Source organism: Camarhynchus parvulus, chromosome 1 (assembly GCF_901933205.1).
Source record: "Camarhynchus parvulus chromosome 1, STF_HiC, whole genome shotgun sequence".
Classification (NCBI taxonomy): Eukaryota; Metazoa; Chordata; class Aves; order Passeriformes; family Thraupidae; genus Camarhynchus; species Camarhynchus parvulus.
Window position 1 is genome coordinate 79,515,674 of NC_044571.1, and position 22,040 is coordinate 79,537,713.

General features: G+C 38.2%; 1 protein-coding gene across 11 annotated transcripts in view; it reads right to left on the reverse strand.

Annotated features, from left to right (window-relative positions):
- FAT3 (FAT atypical cadherin 3) overlaps positions 1-22,040 on the reverse strand; it is a 399,343-nt gene that overhangs the window by 120,980 nt on the left and 256,323 nt on the right. For all 11 annotated transcript variants that reach the window (XM_030955753.1, XM_030955764.1, XM_030955773.1 and 8 more), the window contains one exon: positions 13,530-13,591. In XM_030955753.1, coding sequence (XP_030811613.1) covers positions 13,530-13,591 — 62 coding nt within the window. The remainder of the gene's footprint in view (positions 1-13,529; positions 13,592-22,040) is intronic.

The window sequence follows — 22,040 nt, forward strand, 5'->3', positions numbered from 1 at the left end:
TTGGATTTATACAGGCTCATAATTTACTGTTTATTTTCCCATTAGGGCAGTGTATGGGGTAGGTGTTGACACATAGCATACCAACGGGAGGACAGCTGGACTGAACGGATGGCCAAGGTGACCGATAATTGGACTGCAAATGTCAAAGAGTGGGGTTGAAAAGACAGGTACATCAACCCACACATACTTTTCCCAGTTGTGAAATGAAAGTTAAGAGCAGGGACAATCAGCTACTAGTAGTTACAATTTATAGAACTGGGTTTGAAGTCAGTGGGAAGCAGCACCCAATTAACGGCAGCAGAGGCGTCTAAAGTGACTGGATTTAGAGTGATGAGCAGGAATGTCAGATGGAAACACAACCAAGTAATGCTATTAACCTTTGTGAGATTCCCTCCCTGATAATATGGTCTGGGGGGCAATAAAACACTGCATGAGACAATATGCCCAATTTGGGAGTGCCGGACTGATATATGGGAGAAGGTGGTGAATTTCTGTGGACTCATTTTATGGGCCTCCAATTAGCCCTCACTAGGTGAAGGGAGCAAAAGGAGAAACTCTAATGAGTTGCTTTGTTGGCTTTTAGCGGAAAAGATTGAAAAAGTAAAGTTTCAGGAGCTGCTTTGCTTTTGAGACTCTCTGAAGAGGTGTTAAAGGGGCAGGGTATAGAAATATATGTGTTGGAAGTAGCTGTGAGGAAGCTCCTGATTTATGGGAGGTCTTGAACAGCACAGGAGCAGTGCAGGAGGTGTGATCCCTTGGCACAGGTAGATCAGATATGCCTGCCCCAGGCATACCACTAATCCCCATGGTCAGTGCTGGGTCACTGCTGCAGATGTTCGCTCATGATGTGGAGCCCTGGTTGACACCACCTAGAGATGCTGCCACTGCTTCCTCTGAGAAATCCCATACAAAATATATACAAAACTTGCTCACCAAAAGTGCATCCAGTTTTAGAAATGGAGTACTAGGAGCAGATCTAATTCACAGATTACTCATATGACAAAACATGTAAAACTGATTTACAGGCTTAGTGAGGCAGTTTGTCAATCAAGTGAAGTTCAAGTGCAGCTCCTGTTTTGGTACGTAAATCTGGTGAATGTGCTCTCAATAACCTCTAGAAAATAGAGCACAAATGTGTAATTTATTCAGCTACTACCTTTTAGGCATTCAAGGGCTAGTGGAGCTTACTGCACTCCAGAGAAACCAGGGATGTGTCTCAAGTTAGGAAGTCATGAGGTAGCTCTCAGCTATAGCTTAGAGAGGGAAGGGGACACCAAATTAACTCTGCAAGAACTGAATGAGCTGAAAAACAGCCCACAGCCCTGGGCTGGGTAATGTGCTTTGTCAGGAAGCTGGATAAATGACTGCCTCATGCCGAGCACTGTGCTGCAGCAGTAAGGATTTCTTTTGGGATGTGAGCAGCTTGCTGGAAGTTGGGCATCCGATCACCACTGTGATCCATCATCAGGCACCCTCCCAGGGCTGCAGAAATAACACATCTTCTGTACACTTCAGACTTCTTTTGATTAAAAAAGCCACAGCTTTCAATTGATACTTTCACACTGAGAGTCAGATATTATGAGGATTGAATGCCTGAAGAGAAGGCATTCAAAGGAAGTATTATTTTCCTTTTTAAATGTCATTCCCCAGCTGAGGTAGTGCAGAGAAGACTGCACTCAGGCAGTATTTAGTGTGTTGCAACAAAAATATTGAAAGATCCTTAACTGTACACACACTTGGTAAATGCCAGTGGGAAGGACAGAACAGGCTTTGGTATTCAATTCAATCCCACAAACATATGTCCAAAGCTACACAGAGAGAGTTTGTGCAGGTCCATTTGAACAACAGGGTTTTGGTGAGGAGGATAAGGAGCAGATACAAATTAATCTCACGTGTCAGTTAATATTTTGATTCCTTCTGCTACAAATTATGGTCTATTGAGACCATGCTAACAGACATCCTTCACTGCCTTCTGTCCCTCTCAGTCATCAGATACCATGCCATTTTGGCATACTTTGTTGTACCAGATAATAAAGCTCTGCTTAGCTAAAATGTGTGGTCTAAAATTTATGATTTTGTGGAAATTTTCCAAGTGTTTTTTAAACTGTGGTCAAGTGTTAGGGTTTTTAAAAAGTGTGGCAATATAAAAAACCACGTTTTTATATTCTCCCCAGTTTTTTTTTTCCAATGAAGTCTTTAAAATCTGAGAGTTAAGAACACCTGTTTTAGTTTATACAACACCTTAATAACTATCTGGAAGGATAGTGGAAGACAACAAAATACAATGGGAAAACAAGACCTATTTGAGGTTGTGGAAGAAAATATGAATTTATTTACTGGTATCTGGATTAAAGATAACATGCTGGATCTCAGAAAAGCCAAAGCCATGAATTGACAGACTGCTATTAGCAATATTTGTATTTTTTACTTTCCCAGGGAATGTGAGAAAAAATAACTCATTATTTTGATTCTGACATTTTTGCTCTCAAATGCTGATGTTAATCCTTGCTTTTGAATATTTAGAACATTTCTTGCCAAAGAAAGTATTATTTTTTGCCAAACCATAAAATGTACTTCAGGACTACTATGATAACATTTTCAATGTCTCCGTATCATGAGAGATTAGCAAACAGCAATATTACATTTGAGAATGATGAGATTAATCTGTTTCTTGACAACTGAAATTTGTTAGACTGTGAAAAGAAAATTACTGGTTTTGAGGGCCCATTTCTTTGCACTTGATGCTTCAGGGCCCTTGTACTTTTCTGTTTAAATCATATCTTCATAAAAAGCAAAATAACTGTTTGGTCTCTGATTATTATCAAGCTCAAGTCAGATAAGAAAAACATTAGGATTCTTATGTTCTGTGATAATATATTTAGGGAGAAAAAAAGTGTCAATTATGCTTAGTAAACTGATTCTCAACCCGATTAGAGGTTTTATTATCTCTAGGTATCTTGTAAATACCTTAATTTGTGTCATGTTACAAATTATGCTGAGAACTCCAATCTTATTTCAGCACATTTCACACAATGATGCACTTTTGCCATAACAAATTACTTTTAAAATGGAAAAAGAAAACCCCAAACGGCACAATTTTTTCAAATCACCACTATTTTGCTTGACATTTTCCTAACCTGTCCAGTATATCCTTCTTGATCAATATGAATGTTTAAAGATTATATGGTGGAGGGACAGTGTGGTCATGTGGGAAAGATCTGAAAGATCAGAAAAAAAAGGGAAAATACATTACATTGAAGGGCATTACAGGCTACAGTGAGAAGACTGTGAGATGTGATGAGGTTCAAAGAAAATCTTGTGCATTTATTGTGTACTGGGAAAAGGTTCTCATCAAGTGCATGGACTGGTGGGGGCAGTTTTGTGAAATGCTGAGCTTTTAATGTATGAAAATGATAAACCCCTGAAAAAGAAAAGCACTAAGAAGGGAAGCACAAAAAAAAAAAATACAGAGGACAGAGCACTGACAAAACACGCATGTGTCAAATCAACTCAAAGGCCACTCAAGACAACAGAATTGGAGAGTTAGTGCTGGGATCCCTGCACAGGGTATTGCAGGGTAGTTGGATTTGGCGCATATAAATATGGTGGCAAGTGAAATTGCTGTGAAAAAATTGCAGAATCAACTTTTTTTTAGCAGTAACAAGCCTGAATTTGGAACAGCTGAGAACAGATCACCCTGGGAGAAAGAACAAATGGATGCAAATCTTGTTTAAGGGCATTTTTCTAAATGATGGATTCATTAAAAGGCATACTAGGATTTCCTATGCCCAGAAAGGATTTCAGTACAGATGCAATGCACTCCTAACTGAGGAAGAAGATGCTCCCCTGCCCTAAATTCGACTCTCAGCTTGGTCTTAGCTGAGAAGGCAGGAAAATGAGACTTCTGCAAAATGTGTGTATGTGCATGCATATTTGTGTGCTCAAACATTACAGACATAAATTAACAGTCTGGCAGCTGATGGGTATTACCCATGCTACAAAAAACATGATATTGCATTAAAGCAGACAATTCACATAACACAAAGGCTCTGTATATCTAAAATAGATTTGAATCATGTGAAAGATTTCCTGTGGCTTCTGCAGAAGATTAAAACATTGGTACATTCATGTAAAAATGTGAAGATTTAGCAAAGTTGTGCACCCTGCACAATGAGTCTTTGTTTCACCAAGCACAGAGCCTGGCAAGAGAGACACCCAGAAAGAATATATGAGACCAATTTGGGCATGGTAGGTGGGCTTCAGCCCATAAAAAAGGGAGCTACAGATCTTAAGAAACATACAATGAAGAAAAAACCTGTTAGCCCTGAGCTAATCTATGAGCTAATCCTTCAGTGAGAAAGCAACATTAGCCTAAACTTCTTAATCCTGACTGAAAAGAAAAGCTTGATACAGATTAACCACAGAATTTGCCTGCACAAGTTTAGCATGAGGAATGATTTATAAAACAAGAAAGAAGACCACTAATACATCCCTCTCTGTTTCAACAGCATTTAACACAAGTGCAGACCTAATTTTCGAAGCTTGCAATAAAACTTGATGTTTTAATAATACTTTTCCACACATTTGCATTGATCTAATGCTCTGTTATCTCACAGTTCTGCAAAGAGAAGAGAGAGGTATTGAGTATATTTTAAATTGCATTTCTCTCATGTATTCACTCATCCATTTCCAACACACCTGAGGAAATGCAGCCATGGGCACCAATGTCTAATTCTTTTATCCTCGGATTATTAGGGATAAATTCAGGAAAATCATTGCTACTGAAGCCAGACTAAGCACACCACTCAGGATTAAGCAAAGAAATTGAACTAGCCCCCAGCATAATACTTTCCCCTCTCCACAGTGACATCACACGTCTTAATATTATGCTAGTTAATAATAAGGTAACTTTTTTGCACTACACCATGATGCTGAGTCCAGTAAGATTTTAATTAGGTCCAGAGGGTCAAGGAAGTGCTGATACACCCCTAGGCTCCCAGGAGATGCTCAGAACCTTGCAGGGTGACTGACTGCAGGCTGGATTTCCTTCCTGGCACAATTGTATCTTTTCTGCTCTGCCTTTAAAAGATTTGGAAAATGCCTGATAAGATAGCATGCAAAGTCTATAAACTGAATATCTCCTTCCATGCTTCCATGCTGAGGTGCTTAGAGCCAAGACCTGCTGCTAGAACGCTGTGGGTCTACAAGGAAAATCCTAAAAGAGGCATTTTGATGCCCAGCATGAAAAAGCCAACAGAGCTGCGCTTTGTGGATATTCATTTCTTCATTTCGTGACCCAACGGTTCAGGTCAGTGATTCATGAAATCTATAAAACAACCTCCTACCCTCTGCAAATGTCAGATATATGCAAATCATTCCTTGACTAAAGCAAAACTCTAGACAATCAGAAACGTGATTTTTCTAATGAGACACAACCACCATGGCAGACAGCAGTGCGTGAACCAAAGCCTCAGCCCTGGCTGACTCCGATCTTGCCAAGCTCTTCAAAACATGAACTTGAATGAGTACCTGCAAAATTATCTCTGTCTTGATACGGGCTAGATTTTCATCTAAATAGGTAATTAATTAGTTTTTTATCCTGGATAATACGAATTGCTCCCTGCCCACTTCTAGCAGACTCACTGTCCAATGAAACATGATTTAGTAAAAAATGTATTTGGGGCAGTATTCCACTGTAGATGGTACATCTCTCATCGTATTTCAAACAAACTGGGAAAAATCAAATATTTTCTATGAGCTGAGGAAGGAATAAATAATATACGAGCTGTGATTTCTAATTTTAGTACCAAATAAATTAACACAAGCTTATACTACACCTATAGAAGGCCTGTAAGCTCTGGCTCATTCCTGTAATGATCGAGCATTGACAACAAAACCCCACAGTTTTGCATATTGAGTTATGAAGATTTTTTACTTAGGAAGCTCATTAAAGATAGAAAAGAGGAATGCTTTTCTTCATTATTATTGGTATTTGGTATCAATAAAATAGATTAACCAAACAAGCGTGAGATTTTTATTGCTGGACTAAAATCCTGCCATGTAAGAACTTCCACACAGTGTCAGATTAGCTGGATGGCTTAAACACTGTCCAAGAGAGGCCAGAGTCGGGTACTCTGATATAAATGATGCACTGATGGAGCTCTCAGTAGTGTATCTGTCCTTGACACCATCCTGGTGTTAGCACATGCAAAACAATTTTAAGAGAACCAAACTAATCATGAGAAAGTTAAAAGAATGAGGTTATTATTATTATCTTAAAAAATAAATATTGAAATCAGCCATTAGCATAAGGTGAAAAAGTAAACAAAGCATTCTCAGGGTTGACTTAGAAGTCTATAAATTTTATGAAAATGTCACAGACATTCTTTGCACACCCAGGCTCTCAAGGCTACTGGTATTTCATTGAGTAAGTAAAATGAGCTGAGGGTCACTGCTATATCACTATTTGGTATACACAGACCCATTCTTGCCCTTTCCGTTTGGTACATATATTGTGTCATCAGAATTGTGGGTATATTTTCTAGTGGCTACCTGAATTTAACATGGAATACTAAGGACTTTAAACACACAATTCTTTTTTTTTTTCTTTTCAATCCAAGCTTAATTTGCGCCATTATTATAAATTTATAAGGGGATATTTTTTATTATTTAATAAGAAAACAGAAATAAGATTCCATGTGCATGAAGAAAAGTGTTGTTAAATTCAGTTTTCCCAATGCTTAGGCTCTGTTACTTGTGTTACTTCTCAAGACATTGTCTAAAATAATAGGACATTTGGGAGCTATTGAAATTTTTAATAATAAAAGAGAGTAATCTGTAAAAACACAATGCCTTAATTCTTTTGCTGTTTAAAATTCCTGTTCATATATCTTGCACAGAGACCACTCACTTACCAATGGAATTAGTAATATTTTCAGTGATGCACTTGATAATTATTCATCTTACCAGATCACGTAAGTCAGAGACAACAGTCTAGCTGAGGAGACCACCTGTCACTGCAGACAGATGGATCACACCAGGACTCTTTCTTCATTTTGCTGTGTAAGACTTTCTGCCCAAATACACACGAGAAGCAGTGTGCAATGTCATATGCAAATCTGCCTCTGAAGGATAGGTTTAACCTCCATTCACCCCCGTCCTTGGAAAGTTGTTGGCTATTTCTGAAGAGTGGCAGAAGAACATGGGGTGCAGGAAGGAAACCTGTACCATGGGGTCAGTGAGCTCAGTTTGTGCCCCCTAAGCCCAGACCTCGTGTCTCTGCTAGATCCAACACCATACTGGCCAGATGGATTTCCCCTCTGCTGACAGCCCTATGGAGAGGTAATATGAGATGAACATGTTTTTGATTTTCTTTAGAACTGTTTGTTTTCTTCCCTTTCTTTCCTCCCCACCCTCCTTCTCTTCTTTTTTTCTTCCTTTCCTTTTTTCCTTTTATTTTTTCCCCTTAACTTTGAAGTTGACATTAAAGTTCAATATCACTATTTGAAGATGACATTGATATATCTTCCATTGTCCTTTTAGAAAGCTGCCTCTACAAACAAACCATTCAACTAGAAATACTTTCAGGTGTCTCAAAAATAATTAAAATAGTTCTCTTATTTCCAGCAAGCACAGCCAGTAATGCTTTCTGAACTCAGACTGGAAAGAAGAGGCTGTTTACCTATATTTTAAACTTCCCTTGCATTTTCTGATAAGCTTCAGTGTTAAAAAGGGAAAGGCATGTGCCTTTGGACCCATTTAAACCTCAGACAAAATGTTCAATCAGACACACTGCCTCATTTTTACACCATCACCAGCATGTCACTGAGAAAAAATGCAGCTTTCTCTGCCAAATGTGGGCAATGCTAAAGAACCATGAAACAAATGCTTACACAGACTTGTAATCCAGGATTTAAGCAATCAATGTGCTGTAGAGCACTATTCAGCTATATAAACCCAATGAACTTCAGCTTTTGTAATTCTCCTGTAAAAATACACATGAGCATATTGCCACACAGCTGCCTATACTCTTCAGAAAATGTTGCAGCTTCTCACAAAGGACCACTGACTTCAGGCATCACCACTAGCAAAGGCTCCAGCCCAAGTGAGCAGGCTCAACAACAAAACAAATTTAAATTTGTCAACTTCTTGTGTGGGAGATGCTGCAGGAAAAGAGGAGGCTGGTGGAGAACACAGGCTGGTCCAATGCTGAGCCACCAGTGTGGTGTTTGTGGGAAGAACTGAGAGGTAGTGCTATTTTTAAATGCCACTTAGCAAGTTTTTAAACTCCTCCTCCCCTGCAAACTGTGGCCATAAACTTCACGGCAGCAACTTCCACAGTGGTATCTGGACCAAATTCCAAGTGGAATAAAATTATAATCCCTCTATCAACCTTCCCCTCACATTTACATCTCGCCATTAAATGAGTGGAAATTTGAATTCTTTTTAGAAGGTTCCAATTACAGCAGATTATCATGTTTCCCTCTAATTACTGAATATAAATACATGCCATGTAACACAGTTTATTGTACCCTTAGTGTACCTACAGTAAATAGAAACCAATGTGTTTCATTCAGCCCATGTATTTTGACACTCACATCAGATTTAGCAATTTGTCTTCATTACGACCCCTTGCACTGTTACTGCCATCCTCCTCAGTGCTGTGCCGGAGCTTCGCAGCAGGAAGATTGATGAAGCTTGTGTATACTGATTTGTGACAAAAGCAGGGCACTTGAGAGGCACTGTTACCATTCTGATAGCACTAAGAGGGCTAAAAATTAGCTGCAGTAAGCCAATATTCTGCTCCCACTTCTCCTCCTCTTCAATTAGGGTACATGACTTGGACCTTGAAAGGCTAAGGTTGCTGCAACACTATTTTTAAACCTATTGCCTTCAGTTGCTTTGTCACTTCTGAAGAGATTTAAAGTTCTGACCATGCTTATTAACAGCTACTTTTATTCTTTAGAGACACTTTGAATAGACAGGTTTTTTACTGTGACAAATGTTAAAAGGTATTTTCTGAATGAATCTGCAGTGGTAAATTTAAATAGCTATTTTAGTGTTTTGGACTGACAGATACTATGGATATAATTTTCAAAATTGGCTAAATGTCTGAAGAGCCCACACTGCATGTGCTCATCAGGGAGAGACTAAACAGCCTCAGCACTTTAAAAGCACCAACTTATTATATACCATTATCAAGAGGATGGAGAGGTCATCTCTCACTACAGTCAATTCACCCCTTCAATCATGAAGTTTCAAAGACTGTTGCTAGAATTGCACACTGAAGCCTGTAACTCTTCTGGCTCATTCTTTTGCTAAACACAGGTCTTGACACAGCAATTCCCAACAAGCTGAACTGCTCAGTGGTGGGTGCATTTTGCAGAGGCTTTGTTGGAAGCATGAGTAACAAAGGCTCTGTAACAGAGTGTTTAGAGACTGCTCAGGGTGAGAAAATGTGCTCAGATCCATTTTCTGGCCTGAATGTGCAAGTTAATGAATTGTAGCCTGGATTCAACAATCCTCTCCCATCAAGTTGCCCATGTACACTGGAAAGCAGACCAGAACCTATTAATGTTCTGGAAATCTCAGAATCAGCTGACACCACACAAGGGCGTAGATCCTGCATGACATGCTTTAATTTCTATGCTTGTTATAGGACCTCCACCACTACTGCAGCTGTTTCAATAAAATCACACAGCAAAATCACTAGAGTTTGTAAAACTGTCAACCAGCATTAGGAGGCATCTGCAAAAACTGAGGGCAGAAAAAAACTGACAACTATTTTTGTGAGGGTTTTTTTTCCATAGCTCAAACATTCTCCACTTCTAGCTTCTTTTTAGTAAATGAGCATAATATGAGAAGAGAATATGAAGTATTAACATAGAAATTATTAGAAGACAACACATATCCTGAAGAAGGAGGAAGTAAAAGAAGGAAAGAAGAGGATGATGTATTCAGTTATTGAAGGAGAATAAAGCCAAATAATTCGAAACTTGCACCTCACTTGAAAATACATCACCATTCTCATTCACTTGCAAAGCAAGCAGGTAGCTCTCAGGATTACCTTTCCTCCTTCAGACTGTTATTTAAATACTTCATCCTAATGACAAAATATTTGAGAAAGTCTGTTAAATAGAACAAATGCTTTTGTCCTACTTCATGTGAAAAAGTAATGGAATCAAGTGGTCATTTTCCTCCCATTTCAGGCAGAAACAGTCCATTAATAAGAATTCACTACAGCAAGAGACCATCCTGTATAAAATCCAGTGACATCCCATTTAAAACTTAGCAGTAAAATTCTACCTGATAACAAGTACTGAATACAAGCTGCAGCTTTGCAAGGCATTTTAAATGTGTCAGAAAAAAATTAAGACCTCAACTTGTGAGCTTAAAAAAAAAGCATTGACAATAACACAATCAATGAAAAGCCTGGGAGAAGTAATTCTTTTTTTACCCCCTTGCTCCAAAATGACAAAACAAACAAACAAATAAATAATACCCAAAAAATATCACTGGAGCAAACAGAAAATCCCAATGACTTTAAAGGGGAGTAGATTTCTGACTTCTTTGTGCATCTTTTGGCTCAGGGTCTAGACACGTTTCTGCACTCACTTTGGAACATACTCTTGCTAAGTCCTGTGACAGCAGCCTGAGTTACCATTAAAAAAATTCTTGTGGACACAGGTCCAGACATGCAAAGACATTTAAAGGAGGAATGAAGAAGAAATGCACATCTGACCTCAGCCTCAGTACTTACACTTTGCAATAGAATTCTCACGCAACTTAGAAGGAAAGTCACCTTTCCTAAGCATGGAAGCCTTAAAAATACACATCCAGTTCTTGCTGATAATTCATGTTTCCTCTGGTACAGACAGGGACAGACAACTCCAGAAGAACAACTCCATGCCATCACAAGTGGTGGTCTGGAGACAAGTACTGGCACTACACATATCCACAGGGACTAACATCTGCTACATTGTATCACTTCATTTTCCTAACAGCTTCTGTCAAAGAGGTGGAAATACTGTTAACAATGAAATTTGCTAAGTAAATGTTGACAAGTACTTACAGTGTATAGCATCTCTGTCAAAGACAGGCTTATTAAAAATAATTAAAAAGTTGTATCTAGGAAAGGTCTGTCAGTGGCTCACACAGACACTGGGCAAAGGGGAGCAAGGGTTGCTAGGTCAAGAACTAATCAGTGCTTTTCAAAGGGAGCCAAGTTTGCGCTCCTTTACACCAGACCGACTCCTGGAAGAAGGGTATGAAATGAAGCCGGAAGGGAAACACTGGGAAATGAAGGGTATGAAATGAAGCTGGAAGGGAAACACTGCACTACTGGGAAACCACGGCTGTCTTGGCAATTAAGGCCTCCCCAGGGGGTTAATTACACACAGACAGACAGGCATTTCAGAAAACGTTTCTCAGTTTGCCACAAGAACAAGCCCAGCTTGGCCAGCCCGGCTCTGGATCCCAGCCTATGCGCGGATGTGCAGCCGGAACGCGCCTCCCAGCAGGCAGCGATGGGCAGTGTTTCAGCAGCAGCTCAAAGGGGCAACATGACCACCGGGGCTGTGGCTCCACCAGAGTCCAATTCCCTTTCCCACTCACTGCTTCCAGGTGGGCTTTGCAATGTGGTCATATCTGCACTTCTGCAGGACAACCTGCTCCTGTTTTTCTCCTCTCCGCAGCCTGCCCTCCACTTCCCTCCCCATTCACAAGCCTTGGAGCAGTGGAAGACACAAATTTCTCTCTACTGCATCTTCAGCCCCCAAAATCTCCAAGACTGTTATTTTTTCAAGCAAGATACAATTCAGGGGAAAGAACAGATTAACTTGTATTGATGACTAAAGCTAAATTCCTATAAGTAACTAATTTGTTTTCTTTTTACTATTAATAGTAGCACTCCCCCATCTTTATGGGAATTCCTTGGAAAATGTGTATTTGGCATGTTTTGCTGAGATCGCTGAGGCAAACACATAAATCACAGAATCACAGAATGACTGATGTTGGAGGGAACCTGTGGAGCTCATCTAGTCCAACCCCTGCTAAAGCAGGTTCATCTAGAGCTGGCTGTGCAGGATCACATCCAGGCAGGTTTTGAGTATCTCCAGAGGGAGAAACTCCACAACCTCTCTGTTCAACCTGTTCTAGTGCTGTGTCACCCCACAGAAAAGAAGCTTTTTCCTCATATTCAGATGGAACCTCATGTGTTTCATTTTGTGCTAACTTGTTGTCCACCAGGATTACCTGGTCCTTCTCCGCAGAGCAAAGGAGACTTACAAACCCAAGATTTTCATCAATAGACACATTTCAAATCAATGCCCCTTTCATTCCATTTGTGATTTTCTCTGACAGTATAAACTGGAAAGCTTGAAGTTATTGGAATACATGATTACTTTACTAACTTTACAACTTAAATCCTAAAAAGGGAAAAATCCTTGTATTTCTCTCCTTTTATTTATGACATGGAATGTGTAAGAATCTACAGTGAATTATCAAGAAAAAAAATCCAACCCAAACTCGTACAGTAATAATTAACCCTTCTCTCCTGTGTTCTGCACTAACCAAAATAATTAGGGATTTCTAGCAAATAAAAAACCTAATGAGTATGCTGATATATATTTTACTACATTTTGCTGTCAGAGAGTGATTGTACTGGGAACTGTTGTGTCCAGATGTTTTTTAGCTTGTATGGATTTGAAGAGCATTTCCTAGTAAGGGTGATTGATTATGTGGGACAATATGGTTCTTTTTAGTTGTACCAACAGGAATCAAGAATTCCTTACTTCACAAACAGACAAAAGAAGAGAGTCAAGGAACTTTTACCCAAAGGAAAAAACCCACAGCATGGTGTACAGCAGTGTGAAAGAAAACACATGTGGCAAAACCAGTAGTTTGCAAGTATATCACTCCATATCCAACACATGTAAGCTCCCTATAAAGAGAAACATTCATTACAAAGGCCAAGGGAATGGTTTAGATACTCTTTTGTAGAAGGCAATTTTTAACCTGAAAATTGTTGTTAACAGTCCCAATAAGTGAAAACTAAAAAAAAAAAAAAAAAAAATTGATTCTGATAATGCAGTGAATGTGAAAAAGTTCAAAGTTTGCCTGCATCCAAATTATCAGGTTGCACACTAGATCCAAGATGCAAAATTTGCAAAATTTAAACCAGTTTAACCTGGGAGACTAAAAATCTTGGCAGGGTTGGGGTCATTCTACATATTTTTAAAAAATATTTTGCTCTGGATATTCTAAATTTCTGCCAAAAAAAATTTAAGAGCTACAATAAAGGACTCAACTGAAGTAGATTAGAGGTGGAAAGCAAGTGTTCAATTTTTTTCCTGTGCTTGCAAAGTGCAAAATGTTTTATTTCTTCTGTATAATCAGGCAATTCCCAGCTTTGTGCGATTCTGTTATAAATGAGGAGAAAGGAGAATACCACTCTCCTGGAACAGCAAGAAGTGATTTTAAACTACAAAAATCAGCTAACCTCTTAACATATATTTTCCACTTAAACTTACCTCTAAAAAATGTTCTGCTTGCTGTTCCCGATCCAATTTTCTTGATGTTGTGGTAATCAGACCTGTGAAAAAAAGGATGATATTTGATTGTCAATATAATCGAAAAATATATATCTTTATCAACCTGAATACAAATTAATTTTTAAAGCAGTCAAAGGGGAAAAAATCTATTTGAAGCTATATCAGACACAGATCTCTTGACAGCTGTCAAGCATTTTATTTCTCAGTCCAACCATTATCACTTTCTGACCAGCAATGAATCTTTAAAAAAAAATGCTGTGAGAAAAATAACTGAGAAACAGTCTACAGTTAACATGCTACATTTATTACAGTGAATGTTAAAGAATCACTATTTGTCTTATGATTAAGAGTTTCAATGAATCATTTGCATATGACTGAAATTCTTCTGTAAAAAACCTCATTAAAGATTTCAGAGTTCTCAAACAATTAATGGGATAGAATGCTGATTACTTCCACACCAAGAATACGTCACAAAGAAGGTTATTTCCGTAATAATGGTTTCCATATATAATAATTCTAATGTATTAAAGGTTTTGTTCTACAATTTCATCAATTTGTTCCATGCTTAAACTGAGTCTTTAAAATAAAGTACCTTTTTACATGAGGATGATCAAGATATCTTTTTTTAAGGCAATGTACTTCGATGAATGATTAAACTGTTGTGAGATTTATACCATGGAAAGAAAAGGAAACATTTCCAAAGTTCCCTTAAGAAAACTGATGCATACATTCTAGGAACATAGCTTTGTGATGTATTTTGTTCTTACTAAAGATTTAAAGGGCAGATTTGGGTTTTCCCTCGTACAAAACATTTCTTTGTATAGGAAAATGCATTTTGTTCTTGTTTTTTGATAGACCAGCTTTTCCTAGATGTAAAGCTGATTTTGGAGACAACTCCATTGGGCCGAGTTGTTCTCAAGAATTTGTCATCTTTAAGATTACCAAGGGAAACAAAAAAATTCTTCCTGGATGAAGTATTCTACTTGTTGAATTAATCAGACCAGCCAAGCATCTAAACACAAACCCATGATGACACTGAATCCTTAAAACACCTCATCAGCAACATCTTCATAAGACTTCTAGTCCCAGAAGTCTTCTAGATCTACAGCTCCTCATATGCTATTACCTTCTCCTTGGATAAATCCATTTACCTATTTTGGTGAGAAGGGGAGAAACATTACTTGAAGTAATGGGATGAAATGAACAAAGGGAAGAGCACTCTGCCTCCAGGATTTCAGACTCGTTACAAGATACATCAGACCACAGAAGGGACACCCAAGGGGAGGTCACAGGAATTAAGAGTGGATCATTATAATTACGTGGAAGAAGCTGGTGCTGGCAAAAAGCTGAAAAAACAAAATGGTATTGCCTGCATCAAGCAGTTGTAAGTATTCAAAACTGTTACACCATATGGGAGACATCTATCTACTCACTGCATCAGTTTAAACAGAAATGACAGCACAGATGATAAATTGGTGTCATTCACACAAGATCCCCCCTTGTCTAAAAAGAACTCAAAGACACAGGCAAGTAATTCCTAATTATGAAAGAAGTTCAGCCCAAATAAATTGATAAAGATTTCAAATTTGAAATATCCCTATTCATCATATGCATGGCCACTATGGATATTTATCAAGCACAACCTAATTACAGTATGAAATATGATAATTTTTATATTATCTTCCACTTCCTTCATTCGTAGTGTGCCACTGTGAACTCTACCTACTTTATTCTTAAAAAAGAGATCTCTAGCTGTAAATAATAGAAGGTACCTGTCCTCACCATCTTCTTCAGTCAGAGAAATTCACATTCCTTTTGAAGACCAAGAGCTAACACTTGAAATTGAATATCATGAACTCTTAGTACTTGTCTTATGGTGGTAAAACTAAAACTACTACTACTGCTGCTCCTCCTCACAAAACTACTGCTATCACAAAGGAGGTCCCTGTGTTTAATGTAGAGTCTTTTTGACTGCAATAATTGTCAGAGTGCCTTCAGACCTGAATTTTCTTCCAAAAGAGATATATGAACACATAGCAAGCCTCTACAACAGAACTGTCAGTATTTTAAATGTAGCAGATCTCAGAAGATTTATCACTCAGATTTAACAGCTGATCCTAAAGGGGGCAGGTAGCAGACCATCACCCTCAGTTCTGCAGACCTGATTGTGAAGTATGTTGATTGTGAACCATCACAACTGCTTGTTTTTGCTTTAAAGGCAGCATACAACACCTATTCTGGGCAGTTTCATCAGGCTGCTAAATTGATGTGTAGAAATTAAATTACTGTTCCTATGTGCGTGCAGTCACGAGGCTTTAGTTTCCTCTCCTGTTCTCTGTCCCACCTGGCACCCATGATGGCCTCACTGCAGTGTCCTGCCTGCTCACTGTCACATACATTTCTGGTGTCAGGGACAGATCCCACTGTCCAACACTACTGCTCAAAATATACCTACACATAAAATCAGGTCTCAGTTACTTGATGTTAATATTTATTGAATTATTGTAATGTATTGGTATGGATATGAATCTGGTTCTTTCAGGTTACAAAACTGTATTTCAAAAAATTATGAAGAGTAATCATCAAAACTGAAAAACTAAATATGCCAGTTATGTCTAAGATTTAACTGCTTTACCAGTCCAGTCTCAAAGAAATTAATTTCCTGGGTTTTATGAAAACCTTACTGTGTTCCTCCCTCTTGTGTTCACTACTCCATGCCACAGATACATAATAATTCCAATACTTAGCAGGATGTAGAACTTTATTTTTCAGACACTGGGGCGACTGAGAAAAACTTGCATTTGCACAAGAGACCATATCCCAGTGTTAGCTCTTATCTAACTGCATTAAATTGTCATACTCTGTTATGGTGTAAAGGTATTATCTGAAGAAAATAACTCTCAGAGAAAAATAAACCTCAGGAAATTATGTTAGGCTGTGCTCTTGCCTATGAGAATGTCACAAGGGGACAAAGATAAAAAATGACCCTTCCTTTTTTTCCTATCTTCAATATGTGCTGTAGCCCTTATGGACACCACCATATGGACAACCCTCCAAAGCCAGCTGGGAAATACAGCACACATTTATAAAAAAATAGTCAAAACCACTAACAAGCTTCAGAAGTTGTTGCACACCTCTCAAACAGTTTCTCTCAAATCTTCAGGGAAAGATCGTGGTCCTGCTAAGGGCAGGAGATATTTATAACTATGATCTTTAAGAACATCCACAAAAGTGAAAAGGAAAATTGTATTCACTAGAGAAGTTATTTACAGTAACACCATCCACTAGCAAACAAGGTTATGTCATTCTCCTCACAGAATTTCATACTTTTCTTTGATTTTGTGAGTTAAAACATCTCTCTCTTCATCCTGGCACATCTGTTCCTCAGACCACATAAATGAGCTGTTTTGTGAAATTCCAAAACATTGTTTGACCAAATATTTCAGCTTTGAGTTGAGGTGCTATATAACACCTTGGAGGTCTTATACAACTTGCTTTTCTATGATACCTTCCACTTTTGCTGTTGAAGCGTGTTTTTCCCATCTTAACAAATGAATAATTATTGTTCTACTCCTGTTGCAGAGTTTCGAAATGCTGGAAGGTGAACATGCTCACTCTACACAACATGCTGACACTGTGACACTGACAGGGGAGCATCCTACCAAAACCTCACTGGATAAGACACTTTACAATGTGTCCCAAATCCATCCCCTGTAAAAGGAAATTCAGCATGTAGATGGAGAAGAAACAGCAATGTTCTTCATCTCATCGCTTTATAATGTGGATGGGGAAACTGGAGATGTAGGGTGGGTAAAAAAGCAGACTTGCCTTAGTGTTTAGATGCAGCCTTAGTGACACAGAAGAAAGAACAGGACCAACACAAAGAAATCCTGAAAATTTAACCAATACATCAGCCTATACAATTTTCAGCCAATGCATCATCTTACAGACCACCAGTTATAAGGGCTCAGATGTGTGATCGAGACATTTGAACACTCACCACTGATGCTTGGGATAATGCTTTTAGCACATTGAGATGTGCTAAAGAAGGGAAAAGTTCAGTGAAACATCAACCCCCCCTGAGATACTTTGCACTTGCAATTAGTGAAGCCTGCAGTTACTACAGTGCAAATGAAGAAATATAACTTATCAACTAACAATAGCTTGGTGATAGGTCTGATGTCATAGGAGTAATGCCAGGCACATGGGTGGAGGAATACACACGTGTGTCTGTATCATTGAATATGACATAAAAGCAGGAACAGTTACAAATTTCACAGCATAACTAATGCTTTATAATTTTAAAAGTTTTTTTTAGAAATCGATAAAACTGAAGGATTTAATCCATGCTCTACATTCAGTTAGCTCTCAATTCCCAGAAGGGTGCTTATAGAAATAAAACCTCTGTGTGCCTGTGTGTGCTGAAGTAGCCAGGCAGTGCTATGCAAATACATACATATATACTGTATGTACAGTCAAATATTAGACTATGTATATGCATGTGTGTGACATTTTGCATCTACCCCAAAAGCTGAATATTAAAACCCTCAAATGCACATATTTACAGAGGAATATTTAGCTCTAAGGTTTACTGATGTTCATTCTTTCCATATATATGCATTATTCAAAGTATTTTTGTTGTAAACAAATAAATTAATGAATCCACATTTCTTCTGTGGACTTAGCCACAGAAGAAAAATTCACAAAGGGCTGGTAAGTGCAAAGGCTATGGAAGAGGAAATCTTGAAGCATTGGAGAGTTTGAACAGTATTACACAGACAGAAGCACTGCTCTGGGTTTGCTTCTTCTGATGCTTATTCTCTGCACATCCAGAACAGCCCATGGCTGTAGGTGTGATAGTAACTAACCTGACCCTTGACTTAGAAGAAATTCACATATTTTTCAGTACTATGGCACTTAGGGACCAAAAATTAGTTTGCTACAGGCTATATTCGGACAGAGATTGAATTTCCCTAATATGGCTGTGAAGCCAAGGAGAGTTCAATAGCCTTCTCCTTATGAAATTAAATTATTTTCATTCAACCTGTGGATGGATAACCTTACCTGAGCTGTTTCCTGAAGTACTGCATAAAAGATAACAGAATGTGGTATGGAGAGACAGCATATTTTACTGCTATCTCTGGAAGTGCTGCAAATGTTATAGTATAAGGAACATTTTTTTTTTTAATGAAATTCTGAAGAACTCTTTTATTGATTTTTCATTCTCAAACTTTGTTTAGGTGAAATATGAAAAAAATGTAGGACAGGTAATAAGCAGGCTAAAGTAAAAGAAACCAAATAAATTTCTGTTTTAAGATGAAGGCTGAGTGTCTTCACAGAGATAGGAAGCTTAGAAAGAAAGCAACATCATCCCTTTCCCTGGCAAAAGATTAATAGGATACATTTACTGCATGTTTTACTGTCCATTAATTTTTTCTTCCTCTGCATATTCATAAAAAAAACATTTATTAAGAAAATACAAGTGGAGGATGGATGGATTGGAAGTCTAATAGGGGACTCCAGGTTATTATTCAGGGTTTAAACACAAGCTCAGAAGATACTGCCTGGCTCCAAGTCATTGCAATACATGCTTTACACCCTTGCCACTCATTGTGGAGTCAGGATCTTTGCCTGGGACTTCCAGGCAGCACAGGACCATGTATGTCCCATGACACACACACACACGGATGGTCTGGATGGATTAGCCAAGGTCTAATCGGAAAGATTTCTAGTCCCTAGGTAATGAGGGACACTTTCTCCTCATTCAGATACTGATTCTCATTTTCAAAGAGAAAAAATTTGAAATGGAAAGAGGAATATAAAATTAGACATCTTTCTCAATGGAGTTCTTGTTCCCTGTGAGATGCTCTGAGCATCCTGCAACACTGCTCCTATCCTGTCACAGTCCAAAGTGGATGCACTTCCCAGTTTGCCTTTCTCAAATACCATAAGGAACAAGTATACAGAAAGAAAACCACAAGAAGATATCAAAGGAAACATTCTGCAGAGTTACCCTTGAAAGCTCTGCTTGGAAAAATAATGCCTTGGGATTGTTTGCTGGAAGTACAGCCCTTTTAACCCAACCAGTTAAACAGACAAAAGGAATAAGTAAAACAAACACTGTTTTTACAAAAATGTTCCATAAATTCAGTGACTGGTTATACACACTGCTCATTCACCAAAGCCCTAGGGCTGAATCGGCAGAAATTCATATGGGAGTTTATGGGTTTACTAGAAATCTACAATATTTATTAACATTACACACAAAGGTACGAAACAGCCTCTCCACACATTTATGAACACAGAAGAGAGTACACAGCTGCTGAGAAATACAGCCATCAGTTGTCAGCTGTCCCACTACTCTTTGAAAGTAAATTTAAGTCTTTAGATGGATTAAACAAAAAAAAAAAAAAAGAGCAGCCATAATAAATAGCATCAGGATTTTCACCATATATTCAGGAACGTAAAACTATTGCACATTCCTGACCATAGAAATGTCGAAATGAATAGCAATAACCAGGGTAATTCTATTATCCACAGGCAGCAAGAGGCATTGTAAACACTCTAACAGCACATTCATCTTCTGCAATAAATTAGGGATCGACAAAGCAAAATTGAATTTCAAAGATAAATGATAGAAAACGACGTACATTTTACTTGGAGATGTAAACAAACATATCATTTTATATAATTACACATGTAAACCTCTAATTTAGAAAGACTGTATTCTGATCTAAATGAATGATACTTCATTGAACAAGAAAGAGATCCCACCAGGCAAGCCTGTGCAATTACGTGGAGGACTGCTGCTTTATTGTTTTTCCTGAGGTGACAATGAAAGTGGAACGACCTTTCTGAAACAAGCTAGGTATAAAAAATGATTGCTTTTTAAAAACAGCTACATTTTCTAATTCCTGGTTATGCCTTAAAAAAAAAAAAAAAAAAAAGGAGAAGCTGAGGCAAAACCTTTTTGTTCATCTTTCGTTGTCCCTTCTGTCTCTTGTTAAGAGTTCCATCAGCTTATTGCTGAAAATATCAAAACTCTGAACAAAATGCACAGCAAACATTCACTTCAATGAAGATTTTGGATTCTGGTTTCCTTTAAAGGCAGATTCTGGCTTATTTTTTGTTCCTAGAATATGTTTAATGTGACAATATGGTGTGCCAGTCTGTTCTGCCTGTAAAACAGGCAGAGGGACTCCCTTTCATTCTTTAAAACTCAGCCAGTGCAGTCCCAAGGAACTGCAGGCAAAGCCACTAATTTTCTAAATATTCTTCTCCTCTTGCAGCGTGGCCAGGTTTTCTGTTCTGTGTATTCCTCCTGGAAGGTTATTTGCACTCATGACTGCTGAATACCCTGGTTTCCAGACTGCATTTATGAATAATTTGCACCTTCATTTTGGTCAACTAAACAAGACAAGCTGTATTGGCTCTTTCTCACCTAATAAATTTGCTGTTACCTTTCCTGCATTACAGTTCCAACCTTCATTCCTCCTAAGCCTGATGGATGGAAAACACTGTGCTCCAGATGAAGTCTACACATCCACACTAAAGCAGCCTAACTACTGATTCCTGTGGATGCATCTAACAGGGAGCAGCAATCTCATGTTAGTCCTCAAATACACTGTTTAGTTTACTCCATTAATGAATATCTACTCTTCAAACTCCTAGAAATCCTTTCTTTGGTTTTTGGCTTTTTTTCCCCCTCCTTTTTTTTTTTTTTTTTTTCCCAAGCCCTCCAGTGTGGATGATGCCTTCCAACCATGGATGAGAGCAAAATCCTTCTTTTGAAGCCAGCATCACGGAAGAAACCACCAAGTAAGATCATTTCTCTAGCCAATGCTTGAGATAATCTGTTAATGTATGCCCTTCAGCATGCAAATTCCTTATTCAAGACTCATAATTTTTATTTCCTCCTCAGCCAGGCCCATATGCAATATCAATTCAACAATCAATCTCTGCGTCCTCGTGCCTCATAAATTCTGCAGTGCAACCGTATCAAATGCATTACTGAAGTCCACGTAGATGACACACAAAGTATTTCTTAGAACATCATTTATCTTATCCATGATATCAAGATAGGCTGATACAATTTACTTCCAGTAAACCCATGAGCACTTTTATCCCATTTTCTATTTATTTTCATGTTTTTAATTATACTGTCCTTCAAAATACTTTTGAAAGCCTTGCAGTTGACAGAGGTCAGACAAATAGTTCTGTGACTGCAAGGCTTATTTCTTCCTGTCTTGTCTTCCTGCTCTTTGCTGCTGACATTTTATTTGTTATCTCTCAGGTGCATGGCTTAAATCTCAAATTTTGTAATACTCCTCAGTATTTACTTGCTACAGGAGTCGTATTTAAGGTGCCAATTCTTTCACATTTCTGGAGCAGAAATTATCATCATTATTCTTACTTGATATAGGAGTGATGGCAGTGAGTTGTGCTTGGCCAGGAAGAAGCCAAATCCAAACTCGCTGTGGACAGCAGGAT